Source organism: Ranitomeya variabilis, chromosome 7 (assembly GCF_051348905.1).
Source record: "Ranitomeya variabilis isolate aRanVar5 chromosome 7, aRanVar5.hap1, whole genome shotgun sequence".
Taxonomy (NCBI): domain Eukaryota; kingdom Metazoa; phylum Chordata; class Amphibia; order Anura; family Dendrobatidae; genus Ranitomeya; species Ranitomeya variabilis.
The window spans coordinates 240,156,177-240,174,230 of record NC_135238.1 but is presented as its reverse complement, the minus strand read 5'-3'; the positions used below and the strand labels follow the sequence as shown (position 1 = coordinate 240,174,230).

The 18,054-nt window shown below is 50.2% G+C and overlaps 1 protein-coding gene across 1 annotated transcript in view; it reads left to right on the top strand.

The window, feature by feature from the left end:
* HSPBAP1 (HSPB1 associated protein 1) overlaps positions 1–18,054 on the top strand; it is an 86,690-nt gene that overhangs the window by 43,669 nt on the left and 24,967 nt on the right. Inside the window, exons 7-8 of the mRNA XM_077275249.1 lie at positions 861–971; positions 3,766–3,847. Coding sequence (XP_077131364.1) covers positions 861–971; positions 3,766–3,847 — 193 coding nt within the window. The remainder of the gene's footprint in view (positions 1–860; positions 972–3,765; positions 3,848–18,054) is intronic.

The window sequence follows — 18,054 nt, the reverse complement described above, 5'->3', positions numbered from 1 at the left end:
GTGATAACGAAGCCAACGCCGACCCCCACGGAGCCGTCCTGCGGGAAAATCTGGAAGGTCATCATTAGGTCACTCCTGGGCGTACCTGCAGTCCTATGTAACACCACAGATAACACAGTGATAACGGAGTACAGATACTGTAGTAGATGTCACCTGCAGTCCTATGTAACACCACAGATAACACAGTGATCTCTCTCTGAGTACAGATAATGTAGATGTCACCTGCAGTCCTATGTAACACCACAGATAACACAGTGATAACTCTGAGTACAGATAATGTAGTAGATGTCTCCTGCAGTCCTATGTAACACCACAGATAACACAGTGATATCTCTCTGAGTACAGATAATGTAGATGTCACCTGCAGTCCTATGTAACACCACAGATAACACAGTGATATCTCTCTGAGTACAGATAATGTGGTAGATATCACCTGCAGTCCTATGTAACACCACATATAACACAGTGATAACTTTGAGTACATATAATGTAGGAGATGTCACCTGCAGTCCTATGTAACACCACAGATAACACACTGATAACTGAGTACAGATAATGTAGTAGATGTCACCTGCAGTCCTATGTAACACCACAGATAACACAGTGATAACTCTGAGTACAGATAATGTAGTAGATGTCCCCTGCAGTCCTATGTAACACCACAGATAGCACAGTGATAACTCTCTGAGTACAGATAATGTAGTAGATGTCACCTGCAGTCCTATGTAACACCACAGATAACCCCGTGATAACTCTGAGTACAGATAATGTAGTAGATGTCACCTGCAGTCCTATGAAACACCACAGATAACCCCGTGATCCTCGTGTAATAATACCACTGTCGTGTTTGTGCTGTGCAGGACTCGGACCACGCGGCTCGGGTGGAGGAGGCCATAGCCCGGACGGTGGTTTGTGCCTTTAAGTCTGTGGAGGGCGCAGAGAGCTCCGGTGATTGGCTGAACCCGACCGAGGTGAGTGCAGGGAGCAGAATACTGACAGTCCGGCTCTATGGACACAATGCGGCAGCGACTCTGTTACCCGCGGACACACGATCGGCCGAAAACCACTCTGGAAAGTTCCTTTATCCGCACCGCCAAAGGAGTAAAATGCCTCCTAATCTGGCATCTAATAATTCAGAAATCTGAGGAGGAGGAGGGCGGAGTCCGTATCGGGGAGGAGGAGGGCGGAGTCCGTATCGAGGAGGGCGGAGTCCGTATCGGGGAGGAGGAGGGCGGAGTCCGTATCGAGGAGGTGGAGGGCGGAGTCCGTATCGGGGGGAGGAGGGCGGAGTCCGTATCGGGGAGGAGGAGGGTGGAGTCCGTATCGAGGAGGTGGAGGGCGGAGTCCGTATTGGGGAGGAGGGTGGAGTCTGTATCGGGGAGGAGGAGGAGGGCGGAGTCCGTATCGGGGAGGAGGAGGAGGGCGGAGTCCGTATCGGGGAGGAGGAGGGCGAGTCCGTATCGGAGGAGGGCGGAGTCCGTATCGGAGGAGGGCGGAGTCCGTATCGAGGAGGAGGAGGGCGGAGTCCGTATCGAGGAGGAGGAGGGCGGAGTCCTATCGAGGGGGAGGAGGGCGGAGTCCGTATCGAGGAGGAGGAGGAGGGCGGAGTCCGTATCGGGGAGGAGGGCATAGTCCGTTCCAGGGCGGCGTCCGTATCGGGGAGAAGGAGGGCGGAGTCCGTATCGTCGGAGGAGGGCGGAGTCCGTATCGTCGGAGGAGGGCGGAGTCCGTATCGTCGGAGGAGGGCGGAGTCTGTATTGGGGAGGAGGAGGGCGGAGTCTGTATTGGGGAGGAGGAGTGCGGAGTCCGTATCGAGGAGGAGGGCGTAGTCCGTTCCGGGGCGGCGTCCGTATCGGGGAGAAGGAGGGCGGAGTCCGTATCGTCGGAGGAGGGCGGAGTCCGTATCGTCGGAGGAGGGCGGAGTCCGTATCGTCGGAGGAGGGCGGAGTCCGTATCGTCGGAGGAGGGCGGAGTCCGTATCGTCGGAGGAGGGCGGAGTCCGTATCGTCGGAGGAGGGCGGAGTCCGTATCGTCGGAGGAGGGCGGAGTCTGTATTGGGGAGGAGGAGGGCGGCGTCCGTATCGGGGAGGAGGGGGGAGTCCTTATCGGGGAGGAGGAGGGCGGAGTCCGTATCGGGGAGGAGGAGGGCGGAGTCCGTATCGGGGAGGAGGAGGGCGGAGTCCGTATCGGGGAGGAGGAGGGCAGAGTCCGTATCGGGGAGGAGGAGGGCGGAGTCCGTATCGGGGAGGAGGAGGGCGGAGACCGTATCGGGGGGAGGAGGAGGGCGGAGACCATATCGGGGGGAGGAGGAGGGCGGAGACCGTATCGGGGGGAGGAGGAGGGCGGAGTCCGTATCAGGGAGGAGGAGGGCGGAGTCCGTATCGGGGAGGAGGAGGGCGGAGTCCGTATCGGGGAGGAGGAGGGCGGAGTCCGTATCGGGGAGGAGGGCGTAGTCCGTTCCGGGGCGGCGTCCGTATCGGGGAGAAGGAGGGCGGAGTCCGTATCGGGGAGAAGGAGGGCGGAGTCCGTTCCGGGGCGGCGTCCGTATCGGGGAGAAGGAGGGCGGAGTCCGTATCGTCGGAGGAGGGCGGAGTCCGTATCGTCAAAGGAGGGCGGAGTCCGTATCGTCAGAGGAGGGCGGAGTCTGTATTGGGGAGGAGGAGGGCGGAGTCCGTATCGAGGAGGAGGGCGTAGTCCGTTCCGGGGCGGCGTCCGTATCGGGGAGAAGGAGGGCGGAGTCCGTATCGTCTGAGGAGGGCGGAGTCCGTATCGTCTGAGGAGGGCGGAGTCCGTATCGTCTGAGGAGGGCGGAGTCCGTATCGTCGGAGGAGGGCGGAGTCTGTATTGGGGAGGAGGAGGGCGGAGTCCGTATCGGGGAGGAGGGCGGAGTCCGTATCGGGGAGGAGGGGGGAGTCCGTATCGGGGAGGAGGAGGGCGGAGTCCATATCGGGGAGGAGGAGGGCGGAGACCGTATCGGGGAGGAGAAGGGCGGAGTCCGTATCGGGGAGGAGGAGGGCGGAGTCCGTATCGGGGAGGAGGAGGGCGGAGTCCGTATCGGGGAGGAGGAGGGCGGAGTCCGTATCGGGGAGGAGGAGGGCGGAGTCCGTATCGGGGAGGAGGAGGGCGGAGACCGTATCGGGGGAGGAGGAGGGCGGAGACCGTATCGGGGGGAGGAGGAGGGCGGAGACCGTATCGGGGAGGAGGAGGGCGGAGTCCGTATCGGGGAGGAGGAGGGCGGAGTCCGTATCGGGGGGGAGGAGGAGGGCGGAGTCCGTATCGGGGGGGAGGAGGAGGGCGGAGTCTGGCAGAGACTCAGAGCCGAGCGTTCCTGTGTATCGGGACATAGTGGGGTGACCCCTCGGCTGCGGCGTCTGTTGTTCGGGGGTCTCTCTCAGTAATGAACATGTGGTTGTTACCGTGGACCCTCTTACATGACATCCAATAATCCAGAACATTTGATAATCTGGCGACTATTTCCAGCACAGAAGCAGATGTCTGTCTGGAAGAAGCATTAACCCTTTGTAAGTCTGCCCTGACTGGCGACCATTCTATTACTGTCCAATAATCCAGAATGTCTGATAATCTGGGGTTTTCGGTCTCCGCCTCGTTATTGGTTCTATCGGACTTTGTTTCCGGCGTCTCTGGAGGGACAGGAATATTGCGGAGAAGTCGCCGTCTCGGCAGTTTTTCCCGCATCGTCTGAGGTCCGCGGCGTCTCAGGATCATTAACCCTTCGGTGGCTTCCACTCCCCTTGTGTTTTGCAGGAGGAGGCGACGACTCACAAAACGAACCTGCAGTATTTGAATCTTGCGGTTTCTGCCTTCACGGAGCACAAGATGGCGGAAAGTGAGACGGAAAACGCCGCTAATACAGATGAGCCGGAGATGAAGCGGAGGAGGGAGGACGAGGCGCAGGGGAGGGAGGACGAGGCGCGGGGGAGGGAGGACGAGGCGCGGGGGAGGGAGGACGAGGCGCGGGGGAGGGAGGACGAGGCGCGGGGGAGGGAGGACGAGGCGCGGGGGAGGGAGGACGAGGCGCGGGGGAGGGAGGACGAGGCGCGGGGGAGGGAGGACGAGGCGCGGGGGAGGGAGGACGAGGCGCGGGGGAGGGAGGACGAGGCGCGGGGGAGGGAGGACGAGGCGCGGGGGAGGGAGGACGAGGCGCGGGGGAGGGAGGACGAGGCGCGGGGGTGGGAGGACGAGGCGCGGGGGAGGGAGGACGAGGCGCGGGGGAGGGAGGACGAGGCGCGGGGGAGGGAGGACGAGGCGCGGAGGAGGGAGGACGAGGCGCGGAGGAGGGAGGACGAGGCGCGGCCGGGCCGGTCCAGGGGCCGCTCTCCGCTGCGTCACTGCTTTATCCCCGTGTTACCTTCATTAACTAACGAGGAGCCTGGAGAAAAAGAGGCAAAACGGCCGAGATCAGCTGGGGAAACGGGCGCCATAACCAGCGACGAGCTGCTGGACTGTCTGCTGCACCCGCAGGTCATCACTATGGTCGCCCGGTTCCTGGTGGACAGGACGGGAGGAAAGAGTTAACCTCAAAATGCAGGTCGTGTTAAAGGGCCAGAAATACGGCAGCAGAGGAGCAGCTGATAACAGAGAGTAATAGAGGGTATCGGTATAATAACCTGGCCTACAGTCGGCCTCTGCACCGCCTCAAATGGCTGATAAATAAAAGGCGGCACAGATACAGGCAGATGACGGCTGATGATCCCGGTGGACGGTCGTGCGCAGCGTTCCCCGCGTCTGCACAGATTTATTACGATACATTAATGCAGTGTTCCCCAATCCGGCCCTCAAGAGCCACCAACAGGCGATGTCTCCAGGATTTCCTTAGTATTGAAGAGACGATAATTTCATCGTCTTTATGTTCAGTTTCCAGAAAATCTTTATTTTTATTATTTGTTTGTATAATGCTGAAACATAAAGTAATAAGTAACAAAGTATCAAAAAGTAGCGTTGCCTTATCGTTGTTGCTCCTGTTATTTGCCTCTATGGGGCAGGAGCGATGATGGGGAACAGACCAGGAACACTGCCGGTCATTACCTGTGGGCGACCATCCTTCTGCAGCATCCCCAGACCCCTCCTGCCTTCTCTCTCTCCTGTCCTCTCCTCCTGCCCTCTCCTCCTGCTCTCCTGTTTACTCGTGCCCTCCTCTCTCATCCTGCCCTCCTTTCTCCTTTTGCCCTCCTCTCTCCTGTCCGCCTCTCTCCTCCTGCCTGCCTCTCTCCTACCCTCCTTTCTCCTCCTGCCCTTCTTTCTCCTCCTGCCCTTCTTTCTCCTCCTGCCCTTCTTTCTCCTCCTGCCCTTCTTTCTCCTCCTGCCCTTCTTTCTCCTCCTGTGTAATCCTGCCCTTCTGTTCTTAGTCCTGGCCTCCTTTCTCCTGGCCTCCTTTCTCCTGCCCTCCTTTCTCCTGCCCTCCTTTCTCCTGGCCTCCTTTCTCCTCCTGGCCTCCTTTCTCCTCCTGGCCTCCTTTCTCCTCCTGACCTCCTTTCTCTTCCTGACCTCTTATCCCCAACAGCCCGCCTCTCTCCTCCTGACCTCCTTTCTCCTCCTGCCCTCCTCTCTCCTGCCTTCCTTTCTCCTCCTGACCGCCTCTCTCCTCCTGCCCTCCTTTCTCCTCCTGCCCTCCTTTCTCCTCCTGTGTACTCCTGCCCTTCTGTTTTTTGTCTTACCCTCCTTTCTCCTCCTGACCTCCTTTCTCCTCCTGCCATCCTCTCTCCTCCTGACCTCCTTTCTCCTCCTGACCTCCTCTCTCCTGCCTTCCTTTCTCCTCCTGACCGCCTCTCTCCTCCTGACCGCCTCTCTCCTCCTGCCCTCTTTTCTCCTCTTGCCCTTCTTTCTCCTCCTGTGTACTCCTGCCCTCCTTTCTCCTCCTGTGTACTCCTGCCCTTCTGTTTTTAGTCTTACCCTCCTTTCTCCTCCTGACCTTTTTTCTCCTCCTGACCGCCTCTCTCCTCCTGCCTTCCTTTCTCCTCCTGACCTCCTCTCTCCTCCTGACCTCCTCTCTCCTCCTGACCTCCTTTCTCCTCCTGACCTCCTTTCTCCTCCTGACCTCCTTTCTCCTCCTGACCTCCTTTCTCCTCCTGACCTCCTTTCTCCTCCTGACCGCCTCTCTCCTCCTGACCTCCTTTCTCCTCCTGACCTCCTTTCTCCTCCTGACCTCCTTTCTCCTCCTGACCTCCTTTCTCCTCCTGACCTCCTTTCTCCTCCTGACCTCCTTTCTCCTCCTGACCGCCTCTCTCCTCCTGCCTTCCTTTCTCCTCCTGCCCTCCTTTCTCCTCCTGACCTTTTTTCTCCTCCTGACCGCCTCTCTCCTCCTGCCTTCCTTTCTCCTCCTGCCTTCCTTTCTCCTCCTGACCTCCTTTCTCCTCCTGACCGCCTCTCTCCTCTTGACCTCTTTTCTCCTCCTGACCGCCTCTCTCCTCCTGACCTCTTTTCTCCTCCTGACGTCTTTTCTCCTCCTGACCGCCTCTCTCCTCTTGACCGCCTCTCTCCTCCTGCCTGCTTCTCTCCTTCTTGTATTGAAGCAACACAAAAGAGTAGGAAAAAAGGCAAATTGGACATAATTACACACGCAACATCAAAAATGGGCCAGACAAAATTGTTGGTACCTTTCTGAAATTGTGGGTAAACAACTTTTTTACCCTTCGCCATGACAGCACCCACTGGAGAGATAGGGATCCGCCCCAAGGAACAGGAAACCTACAGAGACATAAAAGGGGCGGTCCCCCTCTCCTCCTCAGTTTAGGTTTCCTGTTCCCAGGGGACAGGATCTCTGGATTCTCCGAGCTACAGCGTACCTGGGCTAGTAGCATCCGCCTGTGCGGTTTCCGCGAGAACGGCAGGGGAAGAAGCAGCGTCGGGGGAGACTCCGCTAGACGGCTCCCCCCTCGTCTTCCCGGCATGTGGAACGCCTGGTCCGGGAGAGGCCGCTCGGTTCCACGAGGCAACGCGGCAGAGGTGCGGCCCTGAAGGAGCTCCAGACGCGGACCGGCAGGTATGAGGTCCGGGATCTGAGGCACAGCGGCAGCCGGCACACCGCTCCATAGTGCAGGCCGGGCAAGATGGCGGCCGCGCGTGCGTGGAAGCGGTGTAAAAATCCCCATACTGCCCCGGGGCGGGTGAGCACTTCCGGGTCACCCACACAGCGGTGAGGGAAAGCGCGGTCTCGCGCAGGCGCAGTACACCGCTGTGGGGTACTGGAAAAAAAAAAAAAGCTGACCGGATCTTGGCCTATAAAAAGGGGGTAGTTGCAAACGCACAGGCGATGCAACATGTCGTCCCCAGGCAAAACAGTGGACCCAGCAGGTGAGCCAGCCAGCAGAAGGTCCTCAGATGCCAGCCACAGGAGGGAGACCAAGGATTCAAGATCCAGGAAGACGCAACCTCCTATTTCGGTACCGTACAGCTTCACTGGGTGAGTGTAATTCCCCTCTGCCTATAAAGCTGACACCCTTTTCCACAAATGTCTTCTTCACCCAGGCCAAAAGGAGACAAAAATCTAAGCACAAACAGTGTGCGTTATGTGACGAGCCTCTCCCAGATTCCCACCCCAAAAAACTCTGCAATCAGTGTATGGCGGAAACAATGCAGAGTCCATCTATGTCGGTCACAGATATACGGGCCATAATTAGAGAGGAATTACAGGCCATCTCACAAGCCAGTACCCCCCCTAAAAAATCCGGGAAAGAAAAGGCTATATCCAGCTCTGAGTCCGAGGAGGAAGGCGTTATCCACTCAGACTCCTCGCAGGCGTCATCCTCTTCCTCAACACATTCCGACATTGAGGGTCGAGCTTGTTTTCCCCTTGATGGGGTGGACAACCTAGTAAAGTCCATCAGGAATACTATAGGTTGTGAGGATACAAAAGACGACCAAACTGCACAAGACATCATGTTTGCAGGGTTGGCAGAGAGGAAGAGAAGAGCATTCCCAGTAATTCCTGCGGTTAAGGCACTGATAAAGAGGGAGTGGGAGAAACAGGACCAGAGAGGTTTTCTCCCGTCAGCCTCCAAAAGGAAGTACCCCTTTAACCCCTTCACCCCCAAGGGTGGTTTGCACGTTAATGACCGGGCCAATTTTTACAATTCTGACCACTGTCCCTTTATGAGGCTATAACTCTGGAACGCTTTGACGGATCTTGGCGATTCTGACATTGTTTTCTCGTGACATATTGTACTTCATGTTAGTGGTAAAATTTATTCGATATAACTTGCGTTTATTTGTGAAAAAAATGGAAATTTGGCGAAAATTTTGAAAATTTTGCAATTTTCCAACTTTGAATTTTTATGCCCTTAAATCACAGACATATGTCACGCAAAATACTTAATAAGTAACATTTCCCACATGTCTACTTTACATCAGTACAATTTTGGAACCAACATTTTTTTTTGTGACGGAGTTATAAGGGTTAAAAGTTGACCAGCAATTTCTCATTTTTACAACACCATTTTTTTTTAGGGACCACATCTCATTTGAAGTCATTTTGAGGGGTCTATATGATAGAAAATACTCAAGTGTGACACCATTCTAAAAACTGCACCCCTCAAGGTGCTCAAAACCACATTCAAGAAGTTTATTAACCCTTCAGGTGTTTCACAGGAATTTTTGGAATGTTTAAATAAAAATGAACATTTAACTTTTTTTCACACAAAATTTATTTCAGCTCCAATTTGTTTTATTTTACCAAGGGTAACAGGAGAAAATGGACCCCGAAAGTTGTTGTACAATTTGTCCTGAGTACGCTGATACCCCATATGTGGGGGTAAACCACTGTTTGGGCGTATGGCAGAGCTCGGAAGGAAAGGAGCGCCATTTGACTTTTCAATGCAAAATTGACTGGAATTGAGATGGGACGCCATGTTGCGTTTGGAGAGCCCCTGATGTGCCTAAACACTGAAACCCCCTACAAGTGACACCATTTTGGAAAGTAGACCCCCTAAGGAACTTATCTTGATGTGTGGTGAGCACTTTGACCCACCAAGTGCTTCACAGAAGTTTATAATGCAGAGCCGTAAAAATAAAAAATCATATTTTTTCACAAAAATGATCTTTTCGCCCCCAATTTTTTATTTTCCCAAGGGTAAGAGAAGAAATTGGACCCCAAAAAATGTTGGCCAATTTGTCCTGAGTACGCTGATACCCCATATGTGGGTGTAAACCATTGTTTGGGCGCATGGCAGAGCTTGGAAGGGAAGGAGCGCCATTTGACTTTTCAATGCAAAATTGACTGGAATTGAGATGGGACGCCATGTTGCGTTTGGAGAGCCCCTGATGTGCCTAAACATTGAAACTCCCTACAAGTGACACCATTTTGGAAAGTAGACCCCCTAAGGGACTTATCTAGATGTGTGGTGAGCACTTTGACCCACCAAGTGCTTCACAGAAGTTTATAATGCAGAGCCGTAAAAATAAAAAATCATATTTTTTCACAAAAATGATCTTTTCGCCCCCAATTTTTTATTTTCCCAAGGGTAAGAGAAGAAATTGGACCCCAAAAAATGTTGGCCAATTTGTCCTGAGTACGCTGATACCCCATATGTGGGTGTAAACCATTGTTTGGGCGCATGGCAGAGCTTGGAAGGGAAGGAGCGCCATTTGACTTTTCAATGCAAAATTGACTGGAATTGAGATGGGACGCCATGTTGCGTTTGGAGAGCCCCTGATGTGCCTAAACATTGAAACTCCCTACAAGTGACACCATTTTGGAAAGTAGACCCCCTAAGGATCTTATCTAGATGTGTTTTGAGAGCTTTGAACCCCCAAGTGTTTCACTACAGATTATAACGCAGAGCCGTGAAAATAATTTTTATTTTTTTTCTCAAAAATGATTTTTTAGCACCCAGCTTTGTATTTTTACAAGGGTAACAGAATAAATTGGACCCCAAAATTTGTTTTCCAATTTGTCCTGAGTACGCTGATACCCCATATGTGGGGGGGAACCACTGTTTGGGCGCATGACAGAGCTCGGAAGGGAAGGAGCGCCATTTGGAATGCAGACTTAAATGGATTGGTCAGCAGCCGTCACGTTGCATTTGCAGAGCCCCTGATGTACCCAAACAGTACAAACCCCCCACAAGTGACCCCATATTGGAAACTAGACCTCCCAAGGAACTTATCTAGATGTGTTTTGAGAACTTTGAACCCCCAAGTGTTTCACTAAAGTTTATAGCGCAAAGCCGTGAAAATAAAAATTCTTTTTTTTTTTCACAAAAATGATTTTTTTAGCCCCCAGTTTTGTATTTTCACAAGGGTAACAGGATAAATTAGACCCCAAAAGTTGTTGTCCAATTTGTCCTGAGTACGCTGATACCCCATATGTGGGGGGGAACCACTGTTTGGGTGCATGACAGAGCTCGGAAGGGAAGGAGCGCCATTTGGAATGCAGCCTTAAATGGATTGGTCTGCAGGCGTCACGTTGCATTTGCAGAGCCCCTGATGTACCCAAACAGTACAAACCCCCCACAAGTGACCCCATATTGGAAACTAGACCTCCCAAGGAACTTATCTAGATGTGTTGTGAGAACTTTGAACCCCCAAGTGTTTCACTAGTTTATAACGCAGAGCCGTGAAAATAAAACATCTTTTTTTTCCCACAAAAATGATTTTTAGCCCCCCAAATTTTTATTTTCCTAAGGATAACAAGAGAACTTGGACCCCAGAAGTTGTTGTTCAATTTGTCCCGAGTACGCTGATAACACATATGTTGGGGTAAACCCCTTTTTGGGCGCACGGGAGAGCTCGGAAGGGAAGGAGCACTGTTTTACTTTTTCAACGCAGAATTGGCTGGAATTGAGATTGGACGCCATGTCGCGCTTGGAGAGCCCCTGATGTGCCTGGACAGTGGAAACTCCCCAATTCTACCTGAAACCCTAACCCAAACACACCCCTAACCCTAATCCCAACGGTAACCCTAACCACACCCCTAGCCCTGACACACCCATAATTCTAATCCCAACCCTAATCCAAACGTAAATGTAATCCAAACCCTAACCCTAACTTTACCTCCAACCCTAGCCCTAACCCTACCCCTAACCCTAACCCTAAACGTGACTGAAATACGTGGCACTGAAATACGTGGCACTGAAATACGTGGCACTGAAATACGTGGCACTGAAATACGTGATACGTGGCACTTAAATACGTGGCACTGAAACACGTGGCACTGAAATACGTGATACGTGGCACTGAAATACGTGGCACTGAAATACGTGGCACTGAAATACGTGGCACTGAAATACGTGGCACTGAAATATGTGATACGTGGCACTTAAATACGTGGCACTGAAATACGTGGCACTGAAATACGTGGCACTGAAATACGTGGCACTGAAATACGTGATACGTGGCACTTAAATACGTGGCACTGAAACACGTGGCACTGAAATACGTGATACGTGGCACTGAAATACGTGGCACTGAAATATGTGATATGTGGCACTTAAATACGTGGCACTGAAATACGTGGCACTGAAATACGTGGCACTGAAATACGTGGCACTGAAATATGTGATACGTGGCACTGAAATACGTGGCACTGAAATACGTGGCACTGAAATATGTGATACGTGGCACTTAAATACGTGGCACTGAAATACGTGGCACTGAAATACGTGGCACTGAAATACATGGCACTTAAATACGTGGCACTTAAATACGTGGCACTGAAATATGTGATACGTGGCACTTAAATACGTGGCACTGAAACACGTGGCACTGAAATACGTGGCACTGAAATACGTGGCACTGAAATACGTGGCACTGAAATACGTGGCACTGAAATACGTGGTACTAAAATATGTGGCACTGAAATACGTGATACGTGGCACTGAAATACGTGAAAATACGTGAAATACGTGGCACTGAAACACGTGGCACTGAAATACGTGATACGTGGCACTGAAATACGTGGCACTGAAATACGTGGCACTGAAATACGTGGCACTATGACTGTCAGAAAATGTTCATTAAACGGTTAGGGGTGAGGTTAGGGGTAGAGTTAGGGTTAGGGTTTGGATCCCTTTATCACCTTGATGGTGGTGGGTGGCTTTTCAGTGTGTTTTCTGTTTTTTTTCGATAAAAATGCATGCGTTTTTAACGCAAACAAACGCATGTGCTTAAAAACGCAAAAAAATACTGCAGGTTGTATTTCTGAAAATGAACGCATGCAGAAAAAAACCGCATGCATTTGAAAACGCGACCAAACGCGTACAAAAAAAACGCATGCGTTTTCAATGTTAAATATAGGGAAAAAACGCATGCGTTTTCAATGTTAAATATAGGGAAAAAACGCATGCGTTTTTTTGTGCAAAAAATGCTGCAGACAAAAACGCAAGTGTGAAACCAGCGACGCTTTTTATAGCAAAAAAGTTTTTGCGTCTCCACATTTTGAGACCTATAATTTTTCCACATTTTGCTCCACAGAGTCATGTGAGGTCTTGTTTTTTGCGGGACGAGTTGACGTTTTTATTGGTAACATTTTCGGACACGTGACCATTTTTGATTGCTTTTTATTCCGATTTTTGTGAGGCAGAATTACCAAAAACCTGCTATTCATGAATTTCTTTTGGGAGAGGCGTTTATACCGTTCCGCGTTTGGTAAAATTGATAAAGCAGTTTTATTCGTCGGGTCAGTACGATTACAGCGATATCTCATTTATATCATTTTTTTATGTTTTGGCGCTTTTATACGATAAAAACTAAAATATAGAAAAAATAATTATTTTGGTATCGCTTTATTCTCAGGACTATAACTTTTTTATTTTTTTGCTGATGATGCTGTATGGCGGCTTGTTTTTTGCGGGACAAGATGACGTTTTCAGCGGTACCATGGATATTTATATCAGTCTTTTTGATCGTGTGTTATTCCACTTTTTGTTCGGCGGTATGGTAATAAAGCGTTGTTTTTTGCCTCGTTTTTTTTTTTTTTTCTTACGGTGTTTACTGAAGGGGTTAACTAGTGGGGCAGTTTTATAGGTTGGGTCGTTACGGACGCGGCGATACTAAATATGTGTACTTTTATTGTTTTGTTTTTTTTATTTAGATAAAGAAATGTATTTATGGGAATAATATATATTTTTTTATTATTATTTATTTAGGAATTTTTTTTTTTTTTTTTTTACACATGTGGAAAATTTTTTTTTTTACTTTTTTACTTTGTCCCAGGGGGGGACATCACAGATCATTGATCTGGCAGTGTGCACAGCACTCTGCCAGATCGACGATCTGCTGTGCAGGGCTGCAGGCTTACGAAGTGTCTGCTCTGAGCAGACACTCGGTAAGCCACCTCCCTCCCTGCAGGACCCGGATGCCGCGGCCATCTTGGATCCGGGACCTGCGGCGAGGAGGGAGGTAGGAGACCCTCAGAGCAACGCGATCACATCGCGTTGCTCCGGGGGTCTCAGGGAAGCCCGCAGGGAGCCCCCTCCCTGCGCGATGCTTCCCTATACCGCCGGTACACTGCGATCATGTTTGATCGCGGTGTGCCGGGGGTTAATGTGCCGGGGGCGGTCCGTGACCGCTCCTGGCACATAGTGCCGGATGTCAGCTGCGATATGCAGCTGACACCCGGCCGCGATCGGCCGCGCTCCCCCCGTGAGCGCCGCTGATCGATGATGACGTACTATCCCGTCGGCGGTCATACGGGCCCACCCCACCTCGACGGGATAGTACGTCAGATGTCAGAAAGGGGTTAATGATGAGGAGTTAATTTCATGGACTAAAATTCCTAAGGTGGACGCTGCAGTCGCCTCCACCTCAAAACAGTCAGCTCTACCAGTCGAGGATGCGGGCCTACTTTCTGATCCTCTAGATCGGAAGGCAGAATCGTCACTAAAACGATCATGGGAGGCTTCCACGGGCATATTTAAGCCATCAATTGCCAGCACGTGCACAGCTAGATCCATGCTCGTTTGGATTGATCAGCTGGATCAACAGATCGAACAGGGGGTCTCCAGACAAAAATTGCGGGATGCGATACCACTAATTAGAGGTGCAGCAGCATTCATGGCCGATGCTTCGGCTGACTCTCTTCGCCTTGCAGCAAGATCAGCGGGTCTGATTAATAATGCCAGACGTGCGTTATGGATGAAGAGCTGGAAGGGGGATACGCAGTCAAAGGCTAAGATCTGCGCTATTCCGTGTGAGGGTGAGTTTTCGTTTGGGAAAGCATTAGACGAGATCCTCAAAAAAGCAAAAGAGAGGAAAAAAGCCTTCCCTGACCCCTCAATTCCTTTCTATAGGAAGACCTTTAGGAAGAGGCCGTTCGGGAAAAGAACACAAAATGAAAGATCGTCACGATGGGCCACAAGAGAGGGAAAACAGGGTGGCACTATGTTTAAAGGCCCCCCCTTCCGTAGAGACAACAAATTCTGAAACACCAGACACCCCAGTAGGGGGCAGGTTAAAATTTTTCTTTCCCCAATGGCGAAAAATCACGTCAAGTTCCTGGGTTCTAAATATTGTTAAGGAAGGAATGAAAATAGAATTCCTCCAAATTCCCCATGATTCCTTTATTTTAACAGCCCTTTCCTCACCAGTGCAACAGAGGGCCCTTGAACTGGAAATTCGAAGTCTCATAGTTAAAAATGTTTTAGTTAGGGTGCCAAAGGGACAAGAGGGTAAAGGGTTCTACTCTCCGTTATTTTTAAGCCCTAAACCCGATGGTTCATTTCGAACAATTATAAATCTTAGAAAACTCAATACGTTTATTAAAAATTATACGTTTAAAATGGAGTCTATTAGATCGGCCATTAAGCTCCTTTTTCCAAATTGTAGAATGGGCGGCATTGATTTAAAAGATGCCTACTACCATCTCCCTATCCATAGTAGGTATCAAAAATACTTAAGAGTGGCAGTAACTCTTGAGGGGGAGATTCATCATTTCCAGTATACAGCCATGCCCTTCGGTCTCTCCACGGCACCCAGGATCTTCACGAAGGTAATGTTAGAAGTAATGGCCTACCTTCGCCAGAGAGACACATTAATCATTCCCTACTTAGATGATTTTTTAGTTGTAGGAAATTCATCCCTTCAGTGTGCGGAACGATTAGCTGACACTGTCTCGTCCTTAGAAAGCCTGGGCTGGATCGTCAACTATAAAAAATCCAGACTCATCCCACTTTCTCTTCAGACATTTTTAGGGTTTAATCTAGATTCCATAAAACAAAAATGTCTACTTCCCCAAGAAAAAATATCTCTTATAGAGGGTAAAGTTGTGGCGGCCATTCACAAACCTCAAATGTCCCGGAGAGCAGGAATGTCCTTGCTAGGATCCCTCTCCTCCTGTACTCCAGCCGTTCAGTGGGCACAACTTCATACCCGAACATTGCAACATCAGATACTTCGGGAACAGAGAAAGTTTCTGGGGCACCTTGAATCAAAAATAATTTTATCCGAGAAAGTCTTATCCTCCTTAGTGTGGTGGCTAGATAAAAACAACCTAGCGGGGGGTGTCCCTTGGGTAATATCACCATCCCACACGATAACTACGGACGCTAGTCCCCACGGGTGGGGCGCACACATGGGAGATAGATTCTGCCAGGGAACCTGGGATAAGAATGAGGATTTATATTCATCAAACCTGAAAGAATTGAATGCGGTAAACTATGCACTGCGTCAATTTCTCCCACAGCTACGAGGAAGCCACGTCAGAATCTGTTCAGACAACACTACGACAGTGGCGTATTTAAACAAACAAGGCGGCACAAGATCAGACGCTCCAGTGTCTTCCGCAAACAGTATCTTAATCCTGGCCGAAAAGCATCTGTTGTCCCTCTCGGCAGTCCACATCAAAGGAGAGAACAATCAACAAGCGGACTTTCTAAGTCGACACACTCTTCACCAAGGAGAATGGTGTCTCAATCCTCACATTTTCCACAAAATAACATTGTTATGGGGCAAGCCCCAGATAGACCTGTTCGCTACAGAACGGAACAAACAAGTCCAGAAATTCGCATCTCGGTCCCGTGCAGATCACCCGGACATTCTAGATGCTCTTCAAACACCCTGGCAATTCAAACTAGCGTATGCTTTCCCTCCGATAATTCTGCTCCCACAAGTAATACGGAAGATCAGGGAAGAGCAGGCCAGGATAATACTGATAGCGCCATTCTGGCCTAAGAGACCATGGTTCTCGTGCCTGCGGTCAATGTCGGTGACGGATCCTTGGGTCCTTCCCTCAATCCCAAACCTTCTCTCTCAGGGACCTTTCTTCCACCCTCAGGTGGACAGCCTCCACCTGACGGCCTGGAATTTGAAAGGCAGATATTAAATTCCAGGGGGTTTTCAAAAGGCCTAATTGATACACTCCTGCTTAGCAGGAAACCATCTACAACAAAAATTTACACCAAAGTATGGAAGAAGTTTCTTCAGTTCCATACTAGTCCAAACCCCTCTGAAGTCCCAATAAAATCTATACTAGAATTTCTACAGAAAGAGTTAGGTCTGTCAGTTAACACACTAAAGGTCCAGGTGTCCGCTCTGGGTGCCCTCTATGGCCATAATATTGCTGGTAATAAATGGGTATCCCGCTTCATCACGGCCTGTGAACGAGTTACTCCTATCCACATACCTAGGGTAGCTCCTTGGGATCTAAATCTAGTCTTAGACTCTCTAACAGAATCTCCGTTTGAGCCTATAGACACAGCATCTTTGAAACATTTGTCGCTAAAGACAGCCTTCTTGGTAGCCTTAACATCGGCTAGGAGAGTCAGCGACATTCAGGCCTTGTCGATAGATCAACCTTACCTTCTCACATTTCATGACAGACTAATCTTAAAACCGGACCCCTTATACCTTCCTAAGGTAGCAGGGAAGTTCCACAGGTCACAAGAGATACATCTTCCTACTTTCTTTAAAGACCCCTCTACTCCTGAAGAACAAAATTTTCATACTCTAGACGTCAGGAGAGTAGTTTTGCAATATATTGAGAAAACTAGTAGTTGGAGGCAGAGTAGGGCTCTGTTCATATCCTTCCAGGGCAAAAAGAAAGGATATGGAGTCACAAGAGCAACATTATCCAGGTGGATAAGAGACGCTATCCGGTTGGCCTATTCCATGAAAAATGAAGAACCTCCGGAGGGCATCAAAGCGCATTCCACCAGAGCCATGGCTTCTTCCTGGGCCGAAAAAGGGAACGTGCCAATCGAGGATATATGTAAGGCTGCAACATGGTTGGCTCCTTCCACTTTCTATAATCACTACAGGCTTCACCTGTCTTCCGACTCTGACCTACACTTTGGCAGGACTATCCTCAGCACGGTGGTCCCCCCCTAGGTGTTGGTCTCTGGAAATCTCTCCAGTGGGTGCTGTCATGGCGAAGGGTAAATAGCCGGATTACTTACGGTAATGCTCTTTTAATGAGTCCATGACAGCACCCAGTCACATCCCTCCCTAATTAAAAGCCAATGTAATTCTAGGAAGTTTATATTCTGATGATACATTGTAATGGATGACTAATACTGGCGGTCCTCCGGGTACTCTGAAATTAAACTGAGGAGGAGAGGGGGACCGCCCCCTTTTATGTCTCTGTAGGTTTCCTGTTCCTTGGGGCGGATCCCCATCTCTCCAGTGGGTGCTGTCATGGACTCATTAAAAGAGCATTACCGTACGTAATCCGGCTAATTTCAAGCATGTGATGCTCGTTCACACTCAACTGTGGCAAGTAACAGGTGTGGGCAGTATGAAAATTATTATTATAGCGCCATTTATTCCATAGCGCTTTACATGTGAGGAGGGGTATACATAATAAAAACCAGTACAATAATCTTGAATAATACAAGTCCACGACTGGTACAGGAGGAGAGAGGACCCTGTCCCCAATCTACAAGGGATGGGTGAGGATACAGTAGGTAATCACACCTGAAACCAGATTAAAAAAAAAAGTTACCTCCATCTTTGCAATCTGTGCTGCAATAAGCATGGAGAACAGAAGGAGGAGAAGAGAACTGTCTGAGGATTTCAGAACCCAAATTGTTGAAAATATCAACAATCTCAAAGTTACAAATCCATCTCCAGAGATCTTGATGTTCCTTCGTCCACGGTGCACAACAT